The 27,695-nt window shown below is 40.8% G+C and overlaps 1 protein-coding gene across 3 annotated transcripts in view; it reads left to right on the top strand.

The window, feature by feature from the left end:
* slc6a11b (solute carrier family 6 member 11b) overlaps positions 1-27,695 on the top strand; it is a 177,420-nt gene that overhangs the window by 69,626 nt on the left and 80,099 nt on the right. For all 3 annotated transcript variants that reach the window (XM_043707925.1, XM_043707926.1, XM_043707924.1), the window contains exon 7: positions 2,793-2,927. In XM_043707925.1, the coding sequence (XP_043563860.1) occupies positions 2,793-2,927 (135 nt within the window). The remainder of the gene's footprint in view (positions 1-2,792; positions 2,928-27,695) is intronic.

The following is a 27,695-nucleotide window of genomic DNA, read 5'->3' on the forward strand; positions in this document are numbered from 1 at the left end:
CTGTAAACTTTTGCTATAAATTCTGTGTCTTAGGATCTTATTCTTCACAACCACCTGATGAAGGAGCGGTGCTCCAAAAGCTAGTGCTTCCAAATAAACCTGTTGGACTATAACCTGGTGTTGTGTGATTTTTAACTTTGTCCACCCCAGTCCAACACTGGCATCTCCAAATCATGATTTAAGGAGAATTGATTAACAAAGATAGACAGATGCCTGCTGCAGCCTTGTTTAAATTTGGTGGGTTTTAAGCTGGCATGTGCCGGTAGGGTAAGTTAGAGTCATAGAGATGTACAGCATGGAAACAGATCCTTTAGTCCAACCAGTCCATGCCGACCAGATATCCCAACCCAGTACAGTCCCACCTGCCAGCACCCGGCCCATAACCCTTCAAACTCTTTCTATTCATATACCTATCCAGTTGCCTTTTAAATGTTGCAATTGTACTAGCCTCCACCACTTCTTGTGGCAAGCTCAATCCATGTACGTACCACTCTCTATGTGAAAAGGTTGGCCCTTAGGTCTCCTTTATATCTTTTCCCTCTCACATTAAACGTATGCCCTCTAGTTTTGGACTCCCCCACCCCAGGGAAAGTCTTTGTCTATTTATCCTATTCATGCCCATCATGATTTTATAAACCTCTATAATGTGACCCCTCAGCCTCCGACACTCCAGGGAAAACAACCCTAGCCTATTCAACCTCTCCCTATTGCTCAAATCTGCCAACCCTTGCAACATCCTTATAAATCTTTTGATGAGGGATTGGAAGGTGAGCCTGATCATGGAGGATAGAGGGCCTGATTCAGTGACCTGGATTCTTTTGTAAAGGGCACTTTCTTTCATGACTTTCTTTGGTTCCATTGCCTGTGAAATTTTTAAGCAGTTCAAACCAGAAATGTTTTTTAAAAAAGGACTAATTTCCATATTAAACGTGGTCAAACTAGGTGGGTCATTCGAAAACCATACAGTATCGTCTCCTGTCCATGTAAAACTAGATAAATCGTTGGTGTTAACAAGGCTCCCATTACTGTTTTGAGGTCATTAATGCTCTATTAATGCTAGGCAAAGGCAGTAAAAAAAAACCCCATAGTGTGTAATCTTTTGAACATTAATATCAACATATTGCTATCTTCTGGGTGAAGTCATATTAGGCGGCTTTAGCATTCCAATGCATTAATTAGTATTTGTAAGAAATTCTTTTCCATAAGACCATGGGAAGTTTTGAAATACTGATCCCAGCCAAACAGTTTTGTAAAAACTGAGCAACTTTATGAAAACTGCAGAAATTCCTTGGAGGCGATCTTAATAGTGTTGTAGAATGCAGAGACATAGAGTTCAGGTATATAAATCTTTGAAATTTGCATCACAGTTAGACAGGGTGGTTGAGAACGCATTTAGCATGCTTGCCTTCGTTGCTCAGATCTCTGAGTATAGGAGTTGGGACGTTATGTTGAGGTTGTACCGACCTCTTCAGAGTCGTGTGTGCACTTCTGGTCACCCTGTTAAGGGAAAGATATTATTAAACCAGAGAGAGTTCAGAAAAGATCTACCAGGATGTTGCCAGGAATGGAGGGTTTGAGTTATAAAAGTAGCCTGGAGATGCTCGGACCTTTTTCACTGGAGCATAGGAGGTTGGGGGGTGACTTTATAGAGATTTATAGGGGCATAGCTAAGGTGAAAGGCAAAGGTCTTTTCCCTAAGGTGGGCAAGTTCAAAACTAGGGGGCATATTTTTAAAGTGAGAGGAGAAAGATTTAAAATGGACACGAGGGAAACTTCTTTGCACAGGGTTGCTTGTGTGTGGAATGAACCTCCAGAGGAAGTGGTGGATGCAGATGCAGTTACAACATTTAAAAGACATTTGGCTAAGGACATGAATATGAAAGATTTGAAGGGATATGGGTTAAATGTAGGCAGGTGAACTAATTTAGTTTGGGAACATGTTGGACCGAAGGGCCTGTTTCCATGCTGTATGACTATGTGACTAATAAATTCAAGGTACTGTGTACCTTTGTATTTGGTATTATTTCCTATTCATAACCAGAAATCATTATTGCACAGTGTTTGACTCATAGCATCTATGTCAGTGTTTTCTTAGAGCCATCTAAAACTAAATCCCTTTACCATGACCTCTCCTTGTCTCTCTCTCTCTGTCTCTATCTCTCTATCTCTCTCTCTCTCTCTCACTCTTCCACCTACCCTCCCCCACAACTTCACATATTTACTTGACTAGTCCTTAAATATAATGCAATGGTCTCTCCCTCAATTACATCCTATGACAAAGCATACCAAACTCCACCAACCACCTATGAAGGAGGATTCTCCTGATTCCGTCTTTAGAGGTGAAAATTCCCTCTCCCTGAAAGATTGGTGAACGAGAAATTAGTTTCCATAATGAAAATCAATTGCTCAAATGGTGGCAAAGGCTTTGAAAATACTGTTTCTCAGAGTGTGTCTTTGTAAGCCGTCCCTTAAATATGGACAATGCACCAATTCTCGTAGTTAGCTGAAAGAGGAACCCTCTTTGAAAAATGTGCACAATTAATTTAAAACTGTTATTTGACTATTGATTTCTGTGCACATCTGATTGGTTATGTTATGAGGCAAATGACAGAATCATGCTATTTTTTACCTAATAGTATAATCAAGAAATTGTTTTCTAACAACACAGTGAAAGCTGAGATTTTCATATTAATTGCACAGTGTATAATAGTCACCAGGCAATCATGTTTATTATTCTTTGGTTGAAAAACAGTACAAAGGCCAAGTTGATGGTGTGCTTTTTTTATACTCAGGTGGTGTATGTAACAGCAACATTCCCCTACCTGATGCTGTTGGTTTTACTGATTCGAGGAGTGACTCTACCTGGAGCTGGAGAGGGAATAAAGTTTTATCTTTACCCAGACATATCACGTCTGTCAGATCCTCAGGTAGGAACACTGAAGACAGATATTATATCTCAATCCTCATCTTCAATTGATGCATGAATGGTGTATTATTCAAGTTCAGGCACTCATTCACTGTAAGTTTACCGACTGCATAATAAAAATCAACCACTATGTAAAAGATCACTGATTTACCATGGTAAGTATGCTGAACTGAGAGTTAGAGAGGTGCAATGTACAGTAGCCTTTTTGCACAATTCATAGTTTTGTTCCCATAAAGACAAAGGATGGAACCAAGACCTAGCTATCAAGAGATATGCATGTTAGGATTAAGTGAAAAAGAGAATTTAATAATAGATTTTGATGTATACTGATTATGACACATTCCTAGAGGAAAAATATAGAGGAAAATGAAATTAGGAAAGCTAAGAGAATGGAGGAGAAAGCATTGGCAGGTAGGATAAAGAAAAACTGAAAGGGGTTTTGTATAAAGAGCAAGAGGAAAGCTAGGGAAACAGAAGGGATTATTGAGTGTAATCTTGGTGTGAACCCACAAGATGTGGGCACAAAGATCTTCACAATGGAAAATGATGATGCTGGTACACATCAGGATGGAGGACTGTGAAATATTAGAAGAAATTAATGTGGAGAAGAACAAGTTACCAGCAGGTTTAGCAGCCTTGGAAGTGAATAAATCCATAGACCTGAAAGAAATGTATCCTAGGCTGCTGAGGGAGCTAAGGGAGGAGATGTAGTGGTCCTGACTGTAATTTTCAAATTCTCTGTGGCCACAGCTGGGGTACTAGAGGACCCCCAACTGAAGCTGTCTGGTTATTTAAAAAAGGAGGAAGCAATAGATTGGGAAATTACAGGGCAATCAGTCTAACCTTGATTGCATCGAAGTTATTGGGAGAATTCTAAGAAACAGAATAATTTACAATTGCAGAGTCACAGGTTAATCAAGGATAATCAGTATCAATTTGTGAACTGAAGTTCATGTTTGGCAAATTTGATCAAATATTTTGTGGAGATAGGCAGGCATGTTAATGACAAAATTGCTGGTGAAATTCAGTAGGTCTGGTGGCATCTGTGGAGAGAAAGCAGAGTTAATATTTGGAATCTGGTGACTTTTTTTAGTGTTAATGAGAGTAATGTATTTGATGTGGTCTACATGGAATTTAGTGAGGCTTTTGTTAAGGTTCTTCGTGACAGATTGATTAAGAAAGGAAGAGCACTTTGGATCAAAGGCAAAGTCCCACGGTGGATCCAAAATTGGCTGAGAGACAGGAAGCAGAGGGTGATATATGGGGAATGTTTCTATGACTGAAAGTTTGTTTCTCGTGGGATTCCACAGAGCTCAGTGCTGGGGCCCTTGCTGTTTGTGGTGTCCATTAATGATTTGCACTTATGTGTAGGGGATGTGATGAAGAAATTCATTGATGACATGAAAATTGATAGGATGGTATATCAGTAGGAAGATAAGCAATAACAAGTAGAATTGAACCCAGAAAAATGTGAAGTAATGTACTTGGGAACAGCTAACAAGGCAAGTGGTTATCCTATAAATGGTAGATCCCTGAAAGGTACTGAAGATCAGTGGGAACTTGCATATTCAAAAATCCCTGAAGACAGGTAAGGTATGAAGAAGGCATGTGGGATACCTGCCTTTAGAGTAGGGATGGTTTTGCGGGAACTGGACAAATTACTGATTATGCCACAAGTGGTATACTTCTTGCACTTCTGGTCACCACATTATCAGAAGGATGTGATTGTATCAGAGAGGGTGCAGGGGAGACATACTAGGATGCTGGTTGGCCTGGAAGTTTGGGGTATGAGGAAAGGTTATATAGGTAAGTTCTTTTCTTTGGAGGAGAAAAAGTTGAAATGGGACCTGATGGAGGTGTATAAAATTGAGAGGAACAGATAGAGTAGATAGGAAGGTACATTCCATTAGCAGAGCTTTCAATAGTGAGGACCATAGGTTTGAAGTAAGAAGTAGGAGGCAAAATAGAGCGTTGAGGAGAAATATTTTCACCCAGAGGATGGTGGAATTACTGCCTGCAAGGGTAATTGAGTTAAAAACTCTTGAAATATATAAGGAGCATTGACATATTCACTTGTATTTCCATAGCCTCCAGGGCTATGTGCCATAAACTGGAAGATGGGATTCATGTAGTCAGATCTGTGATGGCTGGTGCTAACATGATTGGTCAAGTAACCTCCTTCTATGCTACAAACATCTATGAGTCACAATCATTTCTACAAATTCAAATAACTTCACTCTGTCCAATGAGGAAGCCTTTTGATGCAGTGAGTAGTGTTCCTGCCTCTGATTTGGATGCTTTGGGTCCTGGACCACTCCAGGACTTAATGGACAAGGGAAGCTACATTCTTGTCATGTCCAAACAGGTTGATTATCAATTTTGTAAATCCTTAGAACATGTGGCACTGGCAGGAGGTAACAGTGAGAGAGGTTTCTGGTCAGCCATGTGTTGGAAAGAAATTTGGAGCCTCATTGTCACTATCCATAGCTCCAGATTACAACCTACTTCAAGAGAGATCTATATCACACCACCACCATTCTTAATCCCAGCAGAATATTTGCATGATAGTTCTCAGAAAGTGGGTGCATTGTTTGCTAATATACATTTGTTGTCAAATTGGAAAGGAAGAATTTTCTATCACAGGGTTTATTTTATATGTTTGAGAGTGATTAAAATACTCTTCTGATGTTTCACAGTATAACGATTTTATTCTGTCAGTAGTTCTAATCGATTCAAATTTGGTAGATGAATTAAAATAAAAGAATCAATGATACAGTGACAGCAGATAACTGCATATAGCCTGGAAAAAGACATCATTAATCAGGAGTTGAACCATTGGACCTAAGGTCAGATTCTTAAACAGACTCGGAAGGGTCTGTGGGATAGTGTTTCTTGTGAATCATGTTTCTGGCTTTCCTGTTTGTATGAAAACCATTTGCTGCCAATTTGCAAGTCTTATACAGTACCTATAAATCTGGAGACAACTTTAGGAGAGAACAACCTTTTTAATTTAAAGAGAAATCTATGCTCTTAATGTTGCTGTCTCTATACAAACATTATTATCTCTGTAAAGATTGCAATCTGTTGCTGGCCCTCTGTTTGTGCCAGACCTCTCTTGACTGCTTGTTGCTGTGCAGGGAAAGCCTGGCTGACTAACCCTTTGATAATGTCATCTTTTCTGCTGCTGTTCCCAGCCACTCTTTAGTACCATCCCTTAATAGTAGTCAAGATTGTGAACTCAAAATCAATGCTACAGATCTGCTTTTTAATGCAATGTGCTGGAATTATCACACAGCTGCACAGCTAGGTTTAATTTAGTTAAGACCATAACTGTATGAGGAGCATCATAGTTAGAAACGGCCTTAACTCTCTATTAAACCTTCTTTTAAGTATATCATAGATTAGAAAAACACAAAATCAGAAAACATGCGCTGCCTGTTTAATCAGTTTCCGAACAATCAGTTACACACCACAAAATAGTTTCTTGAGCTCCAACTGCAGCCAGAGGTAATGTGAAGTACCCCATTTAAACAGACAGGGCTGACTTAATTAGCTACAATGGTAGCCCATCCACTTGTCAGTGGCCCTGATGGGGTAAAATGGCAGACAGTTCACTTTCTGCTGTTAGTGTTTCTGTTCCTTCCACGAGTTGCTGGCCAATCAGAGGTTGCTCGTGCATTAGGACCCAAAGCGCCACAGGGAATAGAGGCCATTGCTGGGACTGCAGCTGGCCCTATTACAACAGCCAGTGAGAAGATCCAAAAAAAATTGAGTGGGATGGGCTCACAAATGAGAGGGTGAGAGAGAACTAGAATAGAGGGCAGAAGGAGAAATATCAGGAGAGGACTGGAAAGATCCAGAGCTACCTGGAATTATAGCATTTAAACTTATTGAATGCTTATCAGGGTGAAAGGTCACAAGAGCTGTAGATGATGAATAACATTTTGGAGTGCAGTTACTGTTATGCAGGCAAGTTCATTTTACATTTTCAGACAGTGCCCTTCAGTGTTCTAAAATTAGAATGAACTCGTCTTAATGCAGAATTATTGAGAGGATTAATGAGAGTGCTGAGCTACGTTATTCATGTTTTTTGAAGTGAATGTTTAAAGTAACTCAGTGAAAGATTGCAACTGTTTTAATGCTGTGAAATGGCATGATGACATTTTGAAAGGAAATGGTTGCCCTTTGAGAGAATTTGTATCCATATATATGGATATGAAGCGCAGCAAATCCCTGGGCACTTTCAGTATCTATTCCAATAAAGGCCCTCTAAATATGACCCATTTTATATCCAATACATGTGTTAGCTTATGTTAGTGATACTTGCAGTTGAAGGATTGGCACCACAAATATAGGAGGAGAAAGTGAGGTCTGCAGATGCTGGAGATCAGAGCTGAAAATGTGTTGCTGGAAAAGCGCAGCAGGTCAGGCAGCATCCAGGGAACAGGAGAATCGACGTTTCGGGCATAAGCCCGATTCCTGAAGAAGAGCTTATGCCCGAAAGGTTGATTCTCCTGTTCCCTGGATGCTGCCTGACCTGCTGCGCTTTTCCAGCATCACATTTTCACCACAAATATAGAACTAATTTAGATGTAAAACCATTAAAGTGATTAAAATAAAAATAGCCTCCCTGAACCTGAACAATGTATCATTTATCTTACAATAAGCTATTCTGTCTTCCCATTGATTTACAAGTTGTAACTGTGCGAATTGATGAATTCTTCACTGAATTGCGTTGAAGAATCATTAATCACATTCCATACAACTGCAATGTGCAGGATGTTGATTTAGCAGAATCCGGAAAGAAGTCAAGGGGGAGATGTTCTGATGTGGAAGCAGCTCTTGATGGGTGAGTGGGGGTTGGGAGTGGGTGTGTCACACAGGCAGTTGCTGTAGATAGAGAAAAACAAATAAATTGCAAAGCCAAAAAGATAGAAGTTCAAGGATCTCCTACTCCATCACAACTGTTGACTTGTTGCTTCATCACAGCCACTAACTCTGACAGTATTTCTGAAAGGCAAGTCAGTGTGACTGGAGTGCAGCTATGATAAACAGTTGTGCAGAACAGCTCATGGAAGATTATCCAAAATGCATTTTACAAATAGTGCATTGTATTGTCCAATTAAAATGAGATCCAGCACATGCCAGTCACCAAAGGTATGCAAAACCTCGTTTTCTCTAAATATTTACTTCCTTGACCTCTATAAACCAAAAGAAGACCTACTACTCAGAAAAAGCTGTAACTTTGTATTTGTTTTAAATAGCTCAAAATGTTTACTGTGAATGAGAAGAATCATGCACCCATTACTGTTACGTAGGCAAGCATGACATCCGAACTTCTCACAAGTGGGCAGCTGTGAGATGAATGACCAGTTAGTTTTGTTTTTGGTGAGATTTTGAGATTAAACATTTGTTTCATTCTGTGGGGAGTTCCTTGGCCTTTTCCAAGTTTGAGAAATGGAGTTGCGACATTGATTTAAATGGAGTAAACTGAATCTGGGTTTAGCAAAACATCTGAAATATGCATCTCCAACAACACTAGAACACTCCCTCAGTGGGACATGAGCCTTGGTTGGGTGGCCATTTATATAGTGGGTTAATCAGTCTAATAGGAGCATAATGACCTGAAATTGAAGCTGGTAGCCTCAGTGCTCTGTTAATCTCAGTGACCAACTGCTGCATGTTTCCAGATACCTATTACTCACCGTCTGAAGCACTCCTTCCCATGAATTCTGAAGTCTGACTGATGAAATTATTTGTTTGAATTAGAAGTTTCAACTGTTTGGAAAGATGCCCTTGGTTGAAGTGAGTTTCTCTGACAGCCAGGTGATGAGCCAGGATGAGTACTTTCAAAGTGAAGGGGTGAGTGAAGCTCATAAACTGGAAGCTGATTGTACAATGGTACCAATGGCTTTACTAAGCTGGACCAGCCTTGCTAAGTCATCAAGCTGCTTTCTGGTATGGATGTTCTTGATGTGGTATCAATTTTCTCAACTGCCTCCGTAAAACCCCAACAAAAATTCTGCACCTCTGTCTGTTGAGCTTCCCAGTTCAGGGTGCCATGGACAGTCCATCCTGATCTTCGTTCTGACAGAAGTACCTTTTCTTTCAGTCATGGGATGTGGGAGTCATTGGCAAGGCCAGCAAGTTATCCTGGAACTGAATGGCTTGCTGGGCTATTTCCGAGGACAGTTAAAAGTTAATCACATTGGTCTGGGTCTGGAGTCACATGTAGACCAGACCAGGTAAAGGTGATAAATTTTCTTTCCTAAAGAGCATTGGCGAGCCAGAGGGATTTTGCAACAATTAAACTAATATTTTTAATTCCAGATGTACTTCAAACTGAATTCAGATGTCACTGTGGGATATAAACCCATGTCCTAAGAGCACTTAGAGAGTGGACCTCTGGGTCCTAATCTTGTGATATTACCACTGTGACGCTGCATTCCCAGTGGCTCATTGGAAATTCTGTGAGTTGATAATGCACCTGAAGAGAAATAGATCTAAGATACAGATCAATCACAATCAAATTGAAGTACGGAATAGGTTTGAGAGGCTGAAAAGCCTACTCCACTTCCTGGGGTCCAATACTACAGCACAATATTCTGACTTAATATCATCCAATTCCTTTGTCTCTTGTCATGCAGATTATTGAACAATTGTCCTATTCTCGAAGTAAACTAGTTAATCTATTTATAAAGTTTTTATGTTGAATGAAAGTGATTGTGAATATGCCTTGCAGTTCGTGGATATAGCTCACAACCATGTGCTGGTGCTTATGGTGAAATTTTCTATTACTAGACATAGGTGTCAACACAAATGAATCTTTTGTTTGAACCTCAGTATGTACAATTATTTTTAACTTGCCTTGTGGTAGCTGAAAGTACTTGAACAGAATGGAAATTATATTTAAATATTTAGCTTGGCTCCTCTATGATCAGTTCATATGAATACGTTTGATGAACAGTGTTGATTTGTTGCAGACATAGTTAGAAGTCAGTAATGCCCAAATTTAGTTGTAACGACACAATGTAGATTAAAAACAATAAATGTTGCAGTGTAGAAGTAGAATCCCTTAGGTACCAGATCCCATTTATTTTATTATCTAATGCTCAAATGCATTCATTTTCCTTTCAGCACAACATTAACCATCTGGTTTGATTCAAACTTTCACAAAGCTTATTCAATATATTTATAGTCTCAAGTCAGTAACTAAGATTGAAACCGTCTGTGAAGGGTGTTAGACTGTGACAGCAACAAACTCAAGCTAAATCTGAACTGAAGAGATACCAGGTGTGAGGATTTATGATAGATTGTCTCCATTATTTCTGTGTATTGCGCCAGATTTTCTGGGAAGTGACAGTCTCACACAAATCACCATTCTGGTCTTTTTTTTTGCTAAAGAATGGAGCTCCAAATTGCTGAAAGGAGTTTCCCATCAGGCTTCCCTCAGACATACAGAGCTGTATTTTCATTCTGAGAACTCTTTTCCACTTCAGAGCCATCAGAGGAAGGCAGACTGCACCCCCTTTTTACTGCTGCCATATTCTGACATTTAAAGGTCCTTACAATCACTTTGGCAGCTACTGTTAAATGGGAAATACATATGTTACTTGAGATGTTTGCTGAGAGGGAGTGGAGGGTAAGAAACCGATGGGTAGGGTGCATTGGTCCAGACAAGTAAGGTGCCAGATGGGTTGGGGTTAAGGTGCCAGAAATAGGAGTAAGGTGCCGGGGTAGGTTGCCAATGGGCAAGGTGCCAGATAGCTAGAATGTTAGCTGAGTAGGAGGTATGATGCCTGGTGAGTAGAGCGTCAGAGTGTATGGTGGCAAGGGGCTAGGTAAGTAGTGTGGTCTTTGGGGTAGGTCTATGTGGGCATGATGGCTTGAAGCTTGGAGGTAATTCCAAGGTAAATTCCCACGTATCTGCCTTCAAGACTATTATCCCTTCAAGACTGATTACTAAACTTAGTGATCTTGGACTAAGCCCCACTCTCTGCGACTGGATCCTCAGTTTCCTGACCCACAGGCCACAATCAGTGAACACAGGCCACAATCAGTGAAGATTGGGAACAATATTTCATCCTCACTAACACTCAACACTGGAGTCCCCCAAGGGTGTATATTCAGCCCCCATACTTTATTCACTGTATATCCATGACTGCGTTGCCAAATACCAGACTAATGCCATTTACAGGTTTACTGATGACACCACCACAGTCAGTCGGATGTCAGATGGCGACGTAACAGACAACAGACAGGAGGTGGAAGACCTGGAAAAATGATGCACTGAGAACAACCTAGCTCATAATGCCAGCAAAACCAAGGAACACATTATTGACTTTTGGTGAGATGTTACTCATGCCCCCCCCCCCGCCACAACACATTAACAGCACAGAGGTGGAACGAGTGGAGAGTGTCAAGCACCTGGAAGTGGTCATCCACAACAAGCTTTCCTGGACCCTTCATGTGGACACACTGGTTACAAAGGCCCGACAACGTCTCTTCTTCCTCAGGCAGGTGAGGAGATTTGGCATGACGGTGAATACCAACTTGTATAGATGGGCCATCGAGAGCATTCTTTCTGGATGTATCACTACCTGGTATGGCAACTGTACCATTCAAGATCAGAGATGGTTACAGACAGTGGTGAACTTGGCACAGACAATCACAAAGGCTAACCTCCCATATAGATTCCATCTACCAGACCCGCTGTCAAGGAAAGGCCACCAGCATTCTCAAAAATCTATCCCACCCTGGCAGTGTTTTTCTTCAATCTCTACCATTGGGGAGAAGTACAGAAGTCTGAACACACACACCAGCTGGTTTCAAAACTGTTTCTACCCAACTGTTGTCAGAGTACTGAATGGACTCACAAACTCTTAACCTTCGCCTGTACCTGTGTTTTTGTTTTTGCCGCTGTTTACCTATTATTTACGTATCTATGCTACTTAACTCTGTGATCTGCCTGTATTGCTTGCAAGACAAAGCTTTTCACTGTGTCTCGGTACACGTGACAATAAATTCAATTCAATTCTATTCTTGTCCTCCTCAAAAGTAGTGGTTGTGGGTTTGGAAGGTGCTCTCTAAGGAGCCTTGGGGAATTTCTGCAGTGCATCTGGTCAATGGGACATGCTGCTGCTGCTGAGTGGCAGTGGTAGAGGAGTTAATGTTTCTGGATGTGGTGCCAATCAAGCAGGCTGCTTTTTGTTTCTTGCATTTCTTGTTGGTGCTGCACTTGTATAGGAGAGTAGAGAATATTTTATCATATGCCTGACTTGTGCCTTATAAGTGGTGGACAGGCTTTGCGAAGCCAGGAGGTGAGTTACTCCCTGTGTCATTCCTAGCTTCTGACATGCTCCGTAGCCACATGTTTATATGGTTCAGTTTGTGGTCAATGATAACCCTAGTGATGTTGATATTAGGGAATTCAGCAATGGTAATCCCATTGAAGCCAAGGGGTAAAGGTTAAGTTCCTGTTTGTTTGGGATGGTCATTGCCTGCCACGATGTTATTTGTCACTTATCAGCCTATTATCCAAATCTTTCTGTATTCGGACATGGATTGCTTCAGTATCTGAGGAGTGGCCAATGCTGCTAACATTGTGTAATCACCAGTGAATCCCCATCATGCCTGACTTTATGAGGAAGGCAAGATCATTGACGAAGCAGCTGAAGGTGGTTGGGTTTAGGATGGTATGCTGAGGAACTCCTGCAGAGATCTCCTGGACCTGAGATGACTGATTCCATCAGTCACAGCCATCTTCCTTTGTGCCAGGCATGTCTCCAACCAGCTGAGTGTTTTCCCTCTGATTCCAGTTGACTCAAGTTTTGCGAGGGCTTCTATATAGCACACTCAGTCAAATGTGGCTTGATGTCAAATACTCTCACATTGGTATTCACATAACTTGGCATGGGGTACATGAGAGGCCAAAGGGTTGAATGAAATATTCATGAGTAGCTGTTTGCAGTAGAGACCCCACACCAAAACAATGTGTTAGAGGTAAATAACATTTCTGTTACTTCTGAATTCAGAAAATTGTTAACTGACCAATAGGTCTTCCATAATCAGTCCTTCCAAAAACCTGTTAAGAAACAGAATAATTTTTCCACAGGGCTCAAATGTTTCAACAGTATAACGGACATCTGGCCTCTTTGTCAAGAATGCATAAAGAGATTTGGATGAGATCTAAGACGTACAATAGAGTTTTAGCTGAGGGCCAGCGCAAACATTGCTTGATTGACAGCTCTGGCTTTGTGATCTCTTCTGTCAATTGCACAAGCATTTGCAGTTTCTGCCATTGATCGTTTAAAGGTCTGAATGATTGGCACTTTATTGGCCTACAGTGAAATAAGGTTTGTTTTTAACAAAAATGGAAAGTTATGAATGATTGTATTTTAATTTTTTTGTTATATCCCATACCCTTTATCTTTCCTCCAAATCATGCTCTTTCTGACAAGAATGAACATCACTGAGAACAGTGCTGCAACGTGTTTCCGCAGTGACTGCAGCATGGCTGATGGAAGGCAGCAGACCTCCAATTCAGAGAGCACGCGAGGAAGTGCACAAGATGGAGAGGGAGGGAGGGACGGCATGAGTGAGAGCGAGAGGGCTCGTGGGGGAGTTAGCAAAACTGAGAGGGAGACAATAGACAATAGGTGTGGGAGTAGGCCATTCTGCCCTTCAAGCCTGCACCACCATTCATTATAATCATGGCTGCTCATCCTCAATCAGTATCCTGTCCCTGCCTTATCTCCATAACCCTTGATTCCACTATCCTTGAGAGCTCTATCCAATTCTTTCTTAAACGAATCCAGAGACTGGGCCTCCACTGCCTTCTGGGGCAGAGCATTCCACACACCCACCACTCTCTGGGTGAAGAAGTTTCTCCTCATCTCTGTCCTAAATGGCCTACCCCTTATTTTGAAGCTGTGTCCTCTGGTTCGGGACTCATCCATCAGCGGAAACATGTTTCCTGCCTCCAGAGTGTCCAATCCTTTAATAATCTTATACATCTCAATCAGATCCCCTCTTAGTCTTCTTTACCTCTTTACTTCTATACTCAATCCCTCTTGTTATGAAGGCCAGCATGCTATTAGCTTTCTTCACTACCTGCTGTACCTGCATGCTTGCCTTCATTGACTGGTGTACAAAAACACCCAGATCTCTTTGTACTGCCCCTTTACTTAACTTGACTCCATTTAGGTAGTAGTCTGTCTTCCTGTTCTTGCCACCAAAGTGGATAACCATACATTTATCCACATTAAACGGCATCTGCCATGCATCTGTCCACTCACCTAACCTGTCCAGATCACCCTGTAATCTCCTAACATCCTCCTCACATTTCACCCTGCCACCCAGCTTTGTATCATCAGCAAATTTGCTAATGTTACTATTAATACCATCTTCTATATCATTAATATAAGGAGTAAGCAAGACTGAGAGGGAAGGAGGTAGTGAGTGAGTTCAAGAGGGAGGAAGGGAGTGCGCAAGACCAAAGGATGTGAATAGAAAAGCATTATGAGAGCTTGGGGGGGCATTATTTGGCATAGGGCACATGAGGAGTTATTGGGTTGAGTGAAAGGACATGAGGTGACATGCATGTGGCGTGGAGAGTGGCTGGAGTTTGAAGGAGTGTGAACGATGAGGGCTAGAGGGTCTACACTTTTTATTATAGTTACCACAGAGTCCCACAACTCAAGGTGGGCCTTTTAATTTCATCCACCATGGTATATAGCAACTCCTTTGGCTACCTCTGAGCTTCTTCCATTGTAGGCTAGCCCTACCCCAGCTCACACTGGTACCTGTCCAACAGCATGAAAATCCCATCTTTACAGGCAATTTGTCTTGAGAAGGAGAGGCCAAACTGAGGATTATCCCAACCCTCACAATGCACCTAAAAGATGAAAATCCAGGCCAGTGAATGAATCACTACATCGAGGCATAACAATTAGCATTAGTACTCGGAGGAGGAAAGTAAAATTCTATATTCCCTGTAGCTTATCACTAGCATATGGAATAAATTACTGCAACTGCATCTTGAAGCTGAGTAAATCACATCATTTCAAAGAAGATTAGAAGACACTAGAGGAATACTATTCCAGAAATGGGCAGAGAGATGGAATTGCAATGTGGAGCTATCTCTGCAGGAGAGACGAGTGATGGGCAGGAGTTAGCACAACATCTGAGGGATGGAATTGTTTAATTACATCAGCATAAAGAGGCTTATATTGAGTTTGTAGCTGTTTTCATTTCACCAATCTTCATCCCATTAGTGTTCGCAACATAAATGTTCAAAATCATTTTGGAGACATATTTCTGAGACTCACTGTTGCTTTAATTGTTTTAAAATTAAAAATATTTTAAATATGTTGTGTGTCAATGGAAAAGAAAAATTGGAAAAGTCACAATATTAGCACTGTTTCACTCTGAGCACAAACCAACTTCGACTTGCTGCAGTTTGCTTCACTGCTTTTTGACATTTAGAGGAACTCCTTGTGAAAGTAGCAGCCATTTTTCCCTCGTAATTTTAACTCATTTACTAATTAACATTTCTACTGGTTAAAGAGCTAGTGAAGGTTTTGACACTGCCTTCATTGTGCGTTTAATATTTTCTTCTGGTTGGGAAACCTTTCCATTAGTTTCAGTTTGACCTAACTTGCTCCGTGAAAGCAAGATTCTGTTGAACACTGGAATTATAGCAACTGGGTTTACAGTGCCTTGCAGTCAGTGAAGTTGTGAAACAACAGCAAAGGCTGATAATTCAATGCATATTTAATTTTCTAGTTTATCTGTACAGATTTGAAGGGCAAATCAATTTACATGGAATTTTTTTATAGTTGATCTGATAATGACATAAATTTGTTACTGCCATAACTGTAACATCACCTAATTGTTAAAAGAGTTAACACATATAAGAATTTATTTAATACATTCAAACTTTGAATAGAATTTAATGCATCAAAAGTACAACCAGGGCATTACTCATTGGGACGAGTTTACCTCACATGAGTTTCTGTCCATCAGTGGACATTTGTAAAGCTACCCCTTAGCATCTATAATGATGACTTGGCATCACATTTTGCACTAATTGTGCAAGCTGTCATGCCTGTATGAATTGTGTGCTATTACGATAATGTGTGAAAATTCCTCTGGGACTAAGCCAAGGTTGCTATCGGAGCTACATGAGCCGCATTTATGGCATGGTCAAAATAGAAATGTATTAGTTGCAAGCTGCTCCTGGATGCTTCAACTGGATGACATGGAACCCCACGTAAACAGCTGCAAAGTATATCAGTCACGCAGAAATGCTGTTGCTTAGCTCTATACTTGGAATAGTCACTTGAACTGTGGCAGAGTTCAAGTTGATTTAAAGCAGACCGACGTAGGGCAATGTTACTGATGCTTACTACAAATGGCCAGATGTGTTCGCCATGTTCTCAACTTTCACAAAACCTGGATCGAATTATTTCCTGCTGATAATTTTTAGAAAACCGTTATGGTGACATTTCCCAATACTTTTAAACTAAAATTTCTAACAGGAGAATTTGAAGTGTTGTGTCAGTAATTTGCTTAATAATGAAAAGCACCACAACTTCATTTTAAACCTGAGGAATTTTACAACAATGATTGAATTTTATGGCAGGGTTTAAACTTGTTTCATATCCTGCACTGTGCAGTCGATTAATTCAGACACAAACTTATTGGAGACATATTTCTTCCAGCAGCGGTGATCAAACGCACTACATGTTCATTGAAACACACAAATGTTGAATGAGTGAAACTGTCTATGGATCTTTGACTAAACTTTCCAGGATCAGGATAAATTTATGCAAAAATGGATTGTTTGTAGCAATGCACGCAGTGTTTATCTGGGTGAGAATTTGCACTATGCCCAAGAAGGTGACTGACACTAAAGATCAAGAAACCTGGTGGGAAAGTAGATTTGTGTTCTTGTTTAAATACCTGTTGCTTTCGTTAAAAAGGTTTTTTACTTATTACTGTGGAGGAAATGTGCAATCCTGTAGGAAAAAAAAGGAACAAGTTGTACTGTTAAAAATCATATTTCACATGAATTGTGCAACTACTTGAGATTTTCTACATGGACTTAAACATGCGAGTAGCCAGACTGTTCTATGAAAGTTATTTAGGTGAGCAGAGATGAAATCAATGTCTATGTAATCACAGTAGCCAGAACAGATCTGTGCTGGGCAGTAACACTTCTATAAATTGTCACATTTTTTCTCGAAAAGTTAATGAAACTGGTTTGTTTGTCAGAAGAGGTTCTTAATGAAGTACATTTTTATTCTTTAACTGCAAGTGGACTGGTGTAGGGCTTCTGAGCCTGAGGCTCATCTGCTCTGTCTGCTTTTCTTTTAAGTTCTTTTCTCATTTTTGTTTTCTTTCTCTTTTATTTTACTTATGTAAATGGAGAAAATGGGGTTCAAATTCAAGTCAGTGATGCAAGTATTTTTGTAGGGCATTAGATATGTATTTGAACAGAAAACATTGTCAGGTATATAGGGAAAGAGCAGCATAAAGTGTAGGGTTGCCAACTGTGATTAGTTGTATTCTTGAAGGTTTCAACACATGACGTTCTAGTAGCTAGTCAGCCAACACATCCATCCTCACTACATCTTCACCGGCTTTCCTATGCCATTTGGAAAGCAGCAAGACTTGTATTTTAACTGTTTGATGCTTGACCAGCAGCCAAATAGCCTTTTTTTTTTCCATTTTTAATACTTGTATATCAGACAAAGAAAATGACAAGCAGAAACCTATTTTTATGCCCCTTCTTGATTCTTCTCCAGGATTGCATACTGCAATGTCTTGGAAGTTAAGGTTCCAGAGTCCATGCCAATCCTGGAGGGCTGGCATATCTAAGAAAATTGGGAGACAGTGAGCATTGTAGAATGTTAGAGATCAGAGTCAAAGAGTGTAGTGCTAGAAAAGAACAGCCAGTCAGGCAGCATCCGAGGAGCAGGGGAATTGATGTTTTGGGCATAATCCTGCTCCTCGGATACTGCCTGACTGGCTGTGCTTTTCCAGCACCACACTCTTCAACTCTAAGAAAAGGTCAACACCGTACCCGGAGGATCAAATAAAAGCAAAGTACTGACATTTGAGATAAGAACAGAGAGTGCTGGAGAAATTCAGTAGGTCTGGCAGCATTTGCAGAAAGAGAAAGCTAGTTTAGATTTCAAGTCCAATGTGACATCTCTTTTGCTCAGTTCTGAAGCACGGTCAAATGGAACTTGAAATATTAACTGTTTCTATCTCCACAGATGCTGCCAGACCTTCTGAGTTTCTCCAGCAATTTTTGTTCTTATCTCAGTCACCCAAATCTGCTCTATAAGATTTCACAATAGCAATTGAAATTAAGTTGTAATAAAAAGAACTTAAAATATTTTGACATGGCATGTTACAATATGTATAAGTATTGGGTTGTCATAGGAACCGGAAGCCAGTGAGCATCATTCATAAAAATGTTAAACAGATTTACAACATGAAGAAAGGCGCTGATGAAAGTACACTCCAGTGCTCCTAGTAAGGTAGCATTTGCAAATCCCACATCCAGGGTGTTGGCAAGCCAGGAGCTGTGACATTCCTTACATTAAATTTTACATCCATAAAATAGTCCTCATGTCTGGCTTAGTGTAGGTGAAGCATTTCATTCAGGGCAATCATTTAATCCGTCATGCAGCTTAGGCAAATAAGTCTAGTTGGAACAACTGCACACTGAACTAATGGTTGACCTTGTAAGTATTACCCAAAAGCATATTGTAATGCATTCCAACGCTTTTTATCAAATCTGATTGGCTAATGCTTGCACTATATAGTGTAGTCCAAAATAGCCACAGAACAGTAATTGTATTGTAATGACTAGTAAAGCTTCCTAATCAACGTGTGCATCATCAAATTATTATTTTCCTAGGATTTCAGTTGCAGGAGATTAGCAATATTTAACAATTGAACATAATAACAACATTTACTCGTACGTAACTGACATTTTTGGCTGTATCACAATAAAGAGAAGAATCATTTTATTATAAATAAAGTTCCTGGATTAGACGTGGGTGGGATGTTTAATTGATAATAGATGTTTTGTATGAATTCAGACATTTTAATTGCGTTTTCACTAACATAAATATTTGTATCTGGACAATTTTCTTTTATTTATGTTATTGGCTATGCCCTGCACTACAGATGTAGTAGATTGGAGGTTCAGTTCAAACTTGTTCAGCCAGTGTAGATGACCATCCTGCTGCTTGCCCAAACAATTTTCCTGGATTCAGGAAAAGGAAAAAATCCATTTGTGGCCAGTACTATCTACCACTTGTAAGGAGCTTCTTGAACATCAGATAATTATCAGATCAGATTCACATTTCTTGAACCCACCTCTAAAGTTGCCCAGATTGAGGGTATTTTCATCATCAGGAGAACTCCTAGTGATATGCCAATAGATCCTCGAAGAGAAAGAAAGCAGCATTAATTGACTATAAGACCCTGAAAACTAGACTTTGACTAAACTTCTGAGACCTAGACCTTCAGCATTTGAATGGAGAGAGTGAAAGAGGAGAATTTTATTTCAACATTGTCTCTCCATATGTTACTCAGGAGACTAAACTTATGGAATGACTAATGAAGGATTAATGTCATGGTTTGGTGGTGGTTACAAGGGTCATTAGAAATGGAGCATTTGGATGGGAGACGGTCTGCGAATCCTGGTCCTTGCATAGAAAGGAGCAAGGAAGGAGTGGCCAATGGCTGTCTTAACAGGGACAGAGGGAAGGAAATTCCTGTAATAATGTTCAGAGAAATGCATGTGTATTATGCTGACTCCTGTGTTCATGAGGTGGAGTGTTTGAGATGCTGGAAAACCAGTTAAGACAGGAGTTGCAAACTTCCTGTTCCTGGCAGGAGACAAATTGACAGCATAGCCAAGAGAAAAACCAGTGGTATTAAGGCACAGCCAAGGTCCTTAGAGATTGGGTGGTGGAGAGAAAGAGGACAGCTGTGATTTTGAGGTAGGACAGAGGTTGGTGATCATTATGGAGGTTGTTGTTGAGAGTGGAAGTAAAGGAGTTGCTTACGAGACCTCAGGGGAACCAGTCTTTTCTGGTCTACATGATAAATTGATAAAAGTGAAGCTGTTAGGAGCTGCCTCTCCTATTCCACATGCCTTCTACATCCACAGCGAGGGTTCTCAGCCCCAGGTTTCTAAAACCCACACAGCAGCAATGATTTTTAAATTATCTCCTAATTGTACTGTAAGAGAAATATTTCAAAATGTTTATTAAATGTCACACAGCTCTACAGCTAGCTATCCAGACAATAGCCTATGACTATTGCCACAGCCATTAAAAATAAGCATTGCCCATCCCTTATCCCTCACACCCTCCTGCCCATTTTTGGACTTTTAATATCAAGTTCCTAGAGTATTTAGATTTAATTTTGCACATTATAAGGTCCCTAAGACCAAAACTTAAAGTAAATTCCCTGTCACTTTGCATCTTCATTACTTCAGCATGCTTCCACCTTGATCAAGTTGACTTCTCTGACCCAGAATCGAGAAGCACTCTTTGTTAACTCTGTGCTACAGTAACTGGCTGTGGAGCAGCCTGTCAGTTATTTAATTCTGTAATCTTAAAAATTTATTCATAGGATGTAGTCATCACTGGCTGGGATAGTATTTATTTCCCATCCCTAGTTGCCCCTAAGAAGGTGGTGGTGAGTTGTTTTCTTAAACCACTGTGTTTCAAAGCCATTAGGAGACAGCTCCTATATTTTGACCCAATGATAATGGACGAATATAGGATATATTTCCAAGTCAGGATGGTGAACAGTTTGGAGATGAAATTGCTGGTTGTGGTGTTCCCATGTAATTGCTGCCCTTGTCTTTTATAGATAATAGTGGTGATAAGTTTGAATGGTGCAGTCTAAGGAGCCTTGGTGAATTTCTACAATGCATCTTGTAAATAGTACACACTACAGCAAATTATCATGTGCTGGAGAGAGTAAATATTTGTTGATGTGGTACCAGCCAGGTGGACTGCTTTGTCCTAGATTATGCCTAGCTTCTTGACTATTGCTGGAGATACATTCATTCTGGAGATTCGGGAGCATTCCATCACACTCCTAACGTGTGCCTTGTAGATGGTGGACAGGCTTTGGAAAGTCAAGTGGTGAGTTACTTGCTGCAATATTCATAACCTATGTCACTGTATTTATCTGCCTAATCCAGTTCAGTTTCTGCTCAATAGTAACTCCCAGGTAGTTGATATTAGGGGCTTCTATTGAATATCAAGTGGCAATGATAGTATTCTGTCTTGTTTGAGATGCTCATTGCTGAGCTCATGTGTGGTGAGACTGTTACTTGCCACTTATAGTCCAAACCTGGACATTGTTCAGGACTTGCTGCGTTTAGACATGGACCACTTCAGTATCTGTGAAACCGTGAATAGTGCTGGATATCATACATTCATCAGCCAGCAAACATCCTCACTTCTCCTTACAACGGAAGAAAGGCCATTGATCAAACAACCGAAGATGATTAGATCTTGGACAATATCCTGAGGGATACATGCAGAAATGCCCTGGAGCTGAGATAACTGATCTCCAATAAACACAATAACCTTCCTTTGTTGTAGGTATGACTCTGGCAGGTCTGGGGTCTTTCCCCTCATTTCCAATTGACTCTCATTTTGCTAGTGCTCCTTGATACCACAATGTAACCCTGATATCAAGGGCAGTCACTCTCACCTCACCTCTGGAATTTAGTTTTGTCATCCTCACTTTATTGATGATCAAGAATAGACTGATGGGGCATTATTTGGCCAGATTGGAATTGTTCTGCTCTTTGTGTACAGGAAATAGCTGGGCAATTATGCACAAGGTACAATACATAGAGCCATAGAGTCATACAGCATGGAATCAGACCCTTTGGTCCATCTAGTCCACAACCATGTTCCCAAACTAAACAAGTCCCACTTGCTTGCATTTGGCCCATACCCCTCTAAACCTTTCCTATTCATGTACTTATCCAAATGTCTTTTAAATATTGTAACTGTACCTGCATCTACACTTTCTCTGGCATTTAATTCCACTCACAAAATATTCTCTGTGTAAAAATGTTGCCCCTCATGTTATTTTTAAAACTTCCTCCTCTCACCTTAAAAATGTGCCCCTTAGTATTGAAATCCCCAACCCAAGGGAAAAGACCTTTGCTATTCACCTTATCTACGCCCCTCATGATTTTTTAAACCTCTATAAAGTCACCCCTCAACCTTCTATATTCCGGTGAGAAAAGTCATAGCCTATGCAGCCTCTCTTCACAACCCAAACCCTCCAGTCCTGGTTACATTCTGCTAAATCTTTTCCGAACCCTCTCCAATTTAATAATATTTTTCCTATAGCAGGGCAGCCAGAACTACACACAGTACTACAAAAGTGGCTTCACCAACATCCCTGCACAACCTCAACACATCTCAACTCCTACACTCAAAAGTCTGAGCAATGAAGGCAAGCATGCTAAATATCTTCTTAACCATCCTGTGTACCTATCATGCAAATTTCAAAGAATGATGTACCTGAACCCCTAGGTCTGTCTGTTCCACAGCCCTGCCCAGATGCAAGTGTTGTAGCTATAATTGAATAATTTGGCCACATGAAGTACTGTAGGACATGTTTTCAGTTCCTTTGCTGTAATATTATAAGCATTGTAGTAACTACAATCTTCAGCCATATCTTGTTGTTATGTGAAGTGAATCAAATCAGCTGTAGAACATGTCAAAGTAAGGATCTGTCCAAATCCCCATGATCTGACCCTCAGAAAACTAGCAAGGAACTATGACTTGGAAATGAGAAATCTCTGTGTGACTCTTTATGAATAGTGTGCAAGGATATGAAGAAATAGCAAGAGACTGGCATGAGATAATGATGGCCATTTGAAGAGCTGCTGTATGCATGACCTCTTTCTGTGGTGCAACAATTTTGTGATTCTGTAAATAGTGATGTTATATATCTGGATGAATAAGTATGGTAAAAGAAATGTGACCTGCCACAATTTTGAGAACAAATTGTAGAGGTTTGCTTTGGGTGGTCCCTTAACTGGGTCCTTTCCACCCTATACTCAGAGAACTTAGAGAACGTTGAGCACTTCCAGTACCTCAGGAGAGTCCTGTCAGCCAAAGCAGTTGTTGATGAAGAGATCCAGCACTATTTCCAGTGTGCTAATGCAGCCTTTGGCCGCTTGAGGAAAACAGTGTTCAAGGACAACACCATCAGACCCAACACCAACAGAGCTGTGGTGGCTCCCATCCTCCTATATTACTCTGAGGCATGCACTGTCTACAGTAGACACCTCAGATACTGGAGCAGTACCACCAACACTGCCTGTGCAAGATCCTGCAAATCTGCTGGGAGGAAAGACGTACCAACACCAGCATCCTCGATCTGGCCAACATCCCCAGCATTGAGGCACTGACCACCCTTGATCAGCTAAGATGGGCTGGGCACATTGTCCACACAACTGACACAAGACGCCCTAAGCAGGTGCTGTACTCTCAGGTAGGCAGAGGAAGCGCGTCAGTGATACTCTCATAGCCTCACTGGTGAAGTGCTACATTCCTGCAGACACCTGGGAAACACTGGCCCAAGACCGTCCAAAGTGGAAGAAGAGCATCTTGGAAGGCGTTGAGTACCTTAGGACTTTCTGTTTGGAAAAAGCGGAACATGGGTGAAAACAATTAAAGCAGCGCGCTGCCACACCAATGCCTCACCCACTTTCTGCCCCAAGTGTAACAGAGCCTGCGGGAGCTGTATCAGTCTGTGGATTCACCCGGAGAGTGGAAGAGTCATCCTTGTCTGTGAGGGACCACCAATGACATTAAGTTCCATTGGAGTTAATGAATTTTGTTATGAACCAGGCCAGACCTCCTCAGACATTGTAAGGTGGTAGCCCAAACTCTACATTTTGGAGTTGTTTCAGGCAGATATAAGGTGGATATCCAAGGAATGATGTAGCTGGTCAAACCTCTTGGCTTCAAGGAAAACCAGGTTTTATTTACACACCACCAAATGAAACACAGGCAAAAGAAAACAGAATTTAGAATAACAATGATTTGAAAACCCAACCGACTCTGTTGCAACTTAATGATTTTTGTTCCAATTTTCTGCAACATCCCTATAAACACACCCTTTGGCAAAAAAAGGTAAATTCAAACCCAGTTTTTACAGGAGAGATTTTACAGAGAGGGGATCAGCCAGGGATCATTTTCTGAAGCTTGAAACCTCTTTTCACTGTAGATGTTTCTCTGTCCCCAGCAGTTTCTCACTGCTAAAACTAAACCAAACTCGAGGTACTTGGGTGGCATGGTGATTTGGGTGGCTCAGCAGTTAGCACTGCTGCCTCACAACGCCAGGAACCTGGGTTCGATTCCAGCCTCGGGTGACTGTGTGGAGTTTGCAAATTCTAACACGGGGGTTTCCTCCAGGTACTCCGGTTTCCTCCCACAGTCCACTGTGCAGGGCAGCACAGTGGCTCAGTGGTTAGCACTGCTGCCTCACAACACCAGGGTCCTGGCTTCGATTCCCACCTGGCTGTGTGGAGTTTGCACATTCTCCCTGTGTCTGCATGGGTTTCCTCCAGGTGCTCTGGTTTCGTCCCACAATCCAAAGATGTGCAGGTCAGGTGAATTGGCCATGCTAAATTGCCCAGTGTTAGGTGTATTAGTCAGCAGTAAATATAGGGTAGGGGAATGGGTTTGGGTGGGTTTCTCTTCGGAGGGACAGTGTGGACTTGTTAGGCCAAAGGGCCTCTTTCCACACTGTAGAGAATCTAATCTAATCTATATGTAGAGAAAATGCTGGACAATCTCAGCAGGTCTGGCAGCTTCTGTAAGGAGAGAAAAGAGCTGACATTTCGAGTCTACCTGACCCTTTGACGTCAGCTCTTTTCTTCCTTACAGATGCTGCCAGACCTGCTGAGATTTTCCAGCATTTTCTCTTTTGGTTTCAGATTCCAGCATCCGCAGTAATTTGCTTTTATCCAGCATTTTAATCTAAATGTAGGTTAGCTGAATTGGCCATGCTAGATTGCCCACAGTGTTCAGGAATGTGTAGGTTAGGCACGTTAATCCAGAATAAATGTAGAGTAAGAGGGGAGGGAATGGGTCTGGGTGAATTACTCTTTGGAGGGTTGGTGTGGACTTGTTGGGCTGAATGGCCTGTTTCCGCACTGTCGTGATTCTAGAAAGATTTCTGAACTTGGAGAACCAGCCACCCCTTGTTCATTGGGGAAAAGTGAAGACTGGAGATTAGAATCAAGAGTGTAGTGCTGGAAAAGCACAGCAGGTCAGGCAGCATCCGAGGAGCAGGAAAATTGACGTTTCAGGCAAAAGCTCTTCATCAGGACTCCTGATGAAGGGCTTTTGCCCAAAACGTTGATTCTCCTGCTCCTTGGATGCTGCCTGACCTGCTGTGCCTTTGTAGCACCACACTCTCGACACTCCCCTTTCATTGTGCAACCATTTTTTAAAAACCTAATGGCATCCCCAGATTGCTAACTTAGGCAGTGTCTGATAGCCATGTCGGTGCCTCTGCCTTTTACAACCCCTTTTGAAAAACACCAAGGACAATGTAACCTTGTTAAAGGAGCAGCATTATCACAAATCTACCCCAATATTTTTTAAAATGGCCTTAAAAGTGCCAGTGTTAAACATTTCCCTAAAAAAGATAACATCTGAAGATATCTTAACCAATGTGCCACTTACTGTTGGATAATATAATGCCATGGATATAATGGATCATTTAATCTATCTTAAGTGAGATAGAAAACCAAAGGAGAAACTACCGTCTACAGGCACGTGGCAAACAGAAAGAATAAGTGCGATGAAAGAAACAAATTAGGAGGAATTTGTTGCGAGTAGCTTGTGGGGTGCAGATTAAAATGAATGTTATTGGGAGCAGAGATTGTACTGTATCTAAAAAAATGTTTTGCATACTGAATAATGAAAACAAATGAAGAACTCAATATAGTGGGCCATAATTTGCTTTCAAAATAACATTGATTCCAATATCTTTCACCATTATTTATGCAAATATTACAGTAGCTTCAGGCAAGATGTCATGTTAAATGAAGCAATCCAATGATGGTGCCAGAATTATGTTGCTTAGCCATTACGTTTAAGAGCATAACATCTCACTCACTGGCTTATTACTAAGCTGCATTGAATGGTGTTAAGTTGATGTTTTTGGAGAAGGTATAAATTAAACTCATCAAAAAAAGTTAGTACGGTATTGTACTTTTCAGTCTGCGTAATCACTTTGTGAAATATTAAATACTGCCAAAAAGCTTCTCTCTCATTGAAAATTTAGTTTTAAATAAGGAATCTAATTCCTTCAGGTTTTAATTTTCTGAAAAGATTTTAAAAATGTAAATTTTCTGTCCAAATTCTATCATTTAATCCAATCTGTCTTTCAATCTGGTTATTTCACTTTTGTACCATATTTATCATTCAATTCACCCACTCTAATTTGCACGTTCTTCATGTCTTTCACAATCTTTCAATCTTATTGGCGAAATGCACAACCACTTGCCCTGTTTGCTTAGATCTCTAAGCATATTTTCTCCACACTCCAATTTTATCAACTAACGCTTTAGACACATTGCCGTGTAACACAGCAGCAAGAATAGACAAGCAAGGGTAAGCAAGCCTGACAAATTGAGAAGGCATTGTTGGTGAATTTGGTGACTCAAATTTCAATAATGAATTTTAGTTCATGCCTACTGCAAAACCTCACACCATTCGATACAATTCACTCATGAGTCAGTCAGCAGAATGCCTTTTTTTGAAGTTTAATTTCTTATTTAAATAAACAAATAGTTGTCCAAATTTTGAAATAATAAACATTCATTGATGCTATTGGAATGGAATGCACATGAAATTGTTGAAAATAGGAGCACCTATGTCCAGGCAGATTAAAAAAAAAACACTGCTGGGTTTTTGAATGTACTCTGAGGACTGTGGCAAAATAAATACAGTTAAGAATAAGAGTCATAGAGATGTACAGCAAGGAAACAGACACTTCAGTCCAACTCGTCCATGCCGACCAGATATCCCAAACCAATCTAGTCCCACCTGCCAGCACCTGGCCCATATCCCTCCAAACCCTTCCTATTCATATACCCATCCAAATGCCTCTTAAATGTTGCAATTGCACTAGCCTGCACCACTTCTTGTGGCAGCTCATTCCATTCACATACCACCCTCTGTGTGAAAACGTTGCCTCTTAGGTCTCTTTTATATCTTTCCCCTCTCAAACTAAACCTATGCCCTCTAGTTCTGGAATCCCCCAACCCAGGGAAAAGACTTTGTCTATATATCCTATCCATGCCCCTTATGATTTTATAAGCCTCTATAAGGTCATCCCTCAACCTCCAACGCTCCAGGAAAACAGCCCTAGCCTATTCAACCTCTCCCTATAGCTCATATCCTCCAACCCTGGCAACATCCATCTAACCTTTTCTGAACCCTTTTAGGTTTCAAAACATCTTTCTGATAGGAAGGAGACTAGAATTGCACACAATATTCTAACAGTGGCCAAACCAATGTCTTGTACAGCTGCAACATGACCTCCCAACTCCTGTACTCAATGCTCTGACCAATAAAGGAAAGCGTACCAAATGCCTTCTTCACTATCCTGTCCACCAGCGACTCCACTTGCAAGGAGCTATGAACCTGCACTCCAAGGTCTCTTTGTTCAGCAA

Source organism: Chiloscyllium plagiosum, chromosome 18 (assembly GCF_004010195.1).
Source record: "Chiloscyllium plagiosum isolate BGI_BamShark_2017 chromosome 18, ASM401019v2, whole genome shotgun sequence".
In the NCBI taxonomy this organism is placed as follows: domain Eukaryota; kingdom Metazoa; phylum Chordata; class Chondrichthyes; order Orectolobiformes; family Hemiscylliidae; genus Chiloscyllium; species Chiloscyllium plagiosum.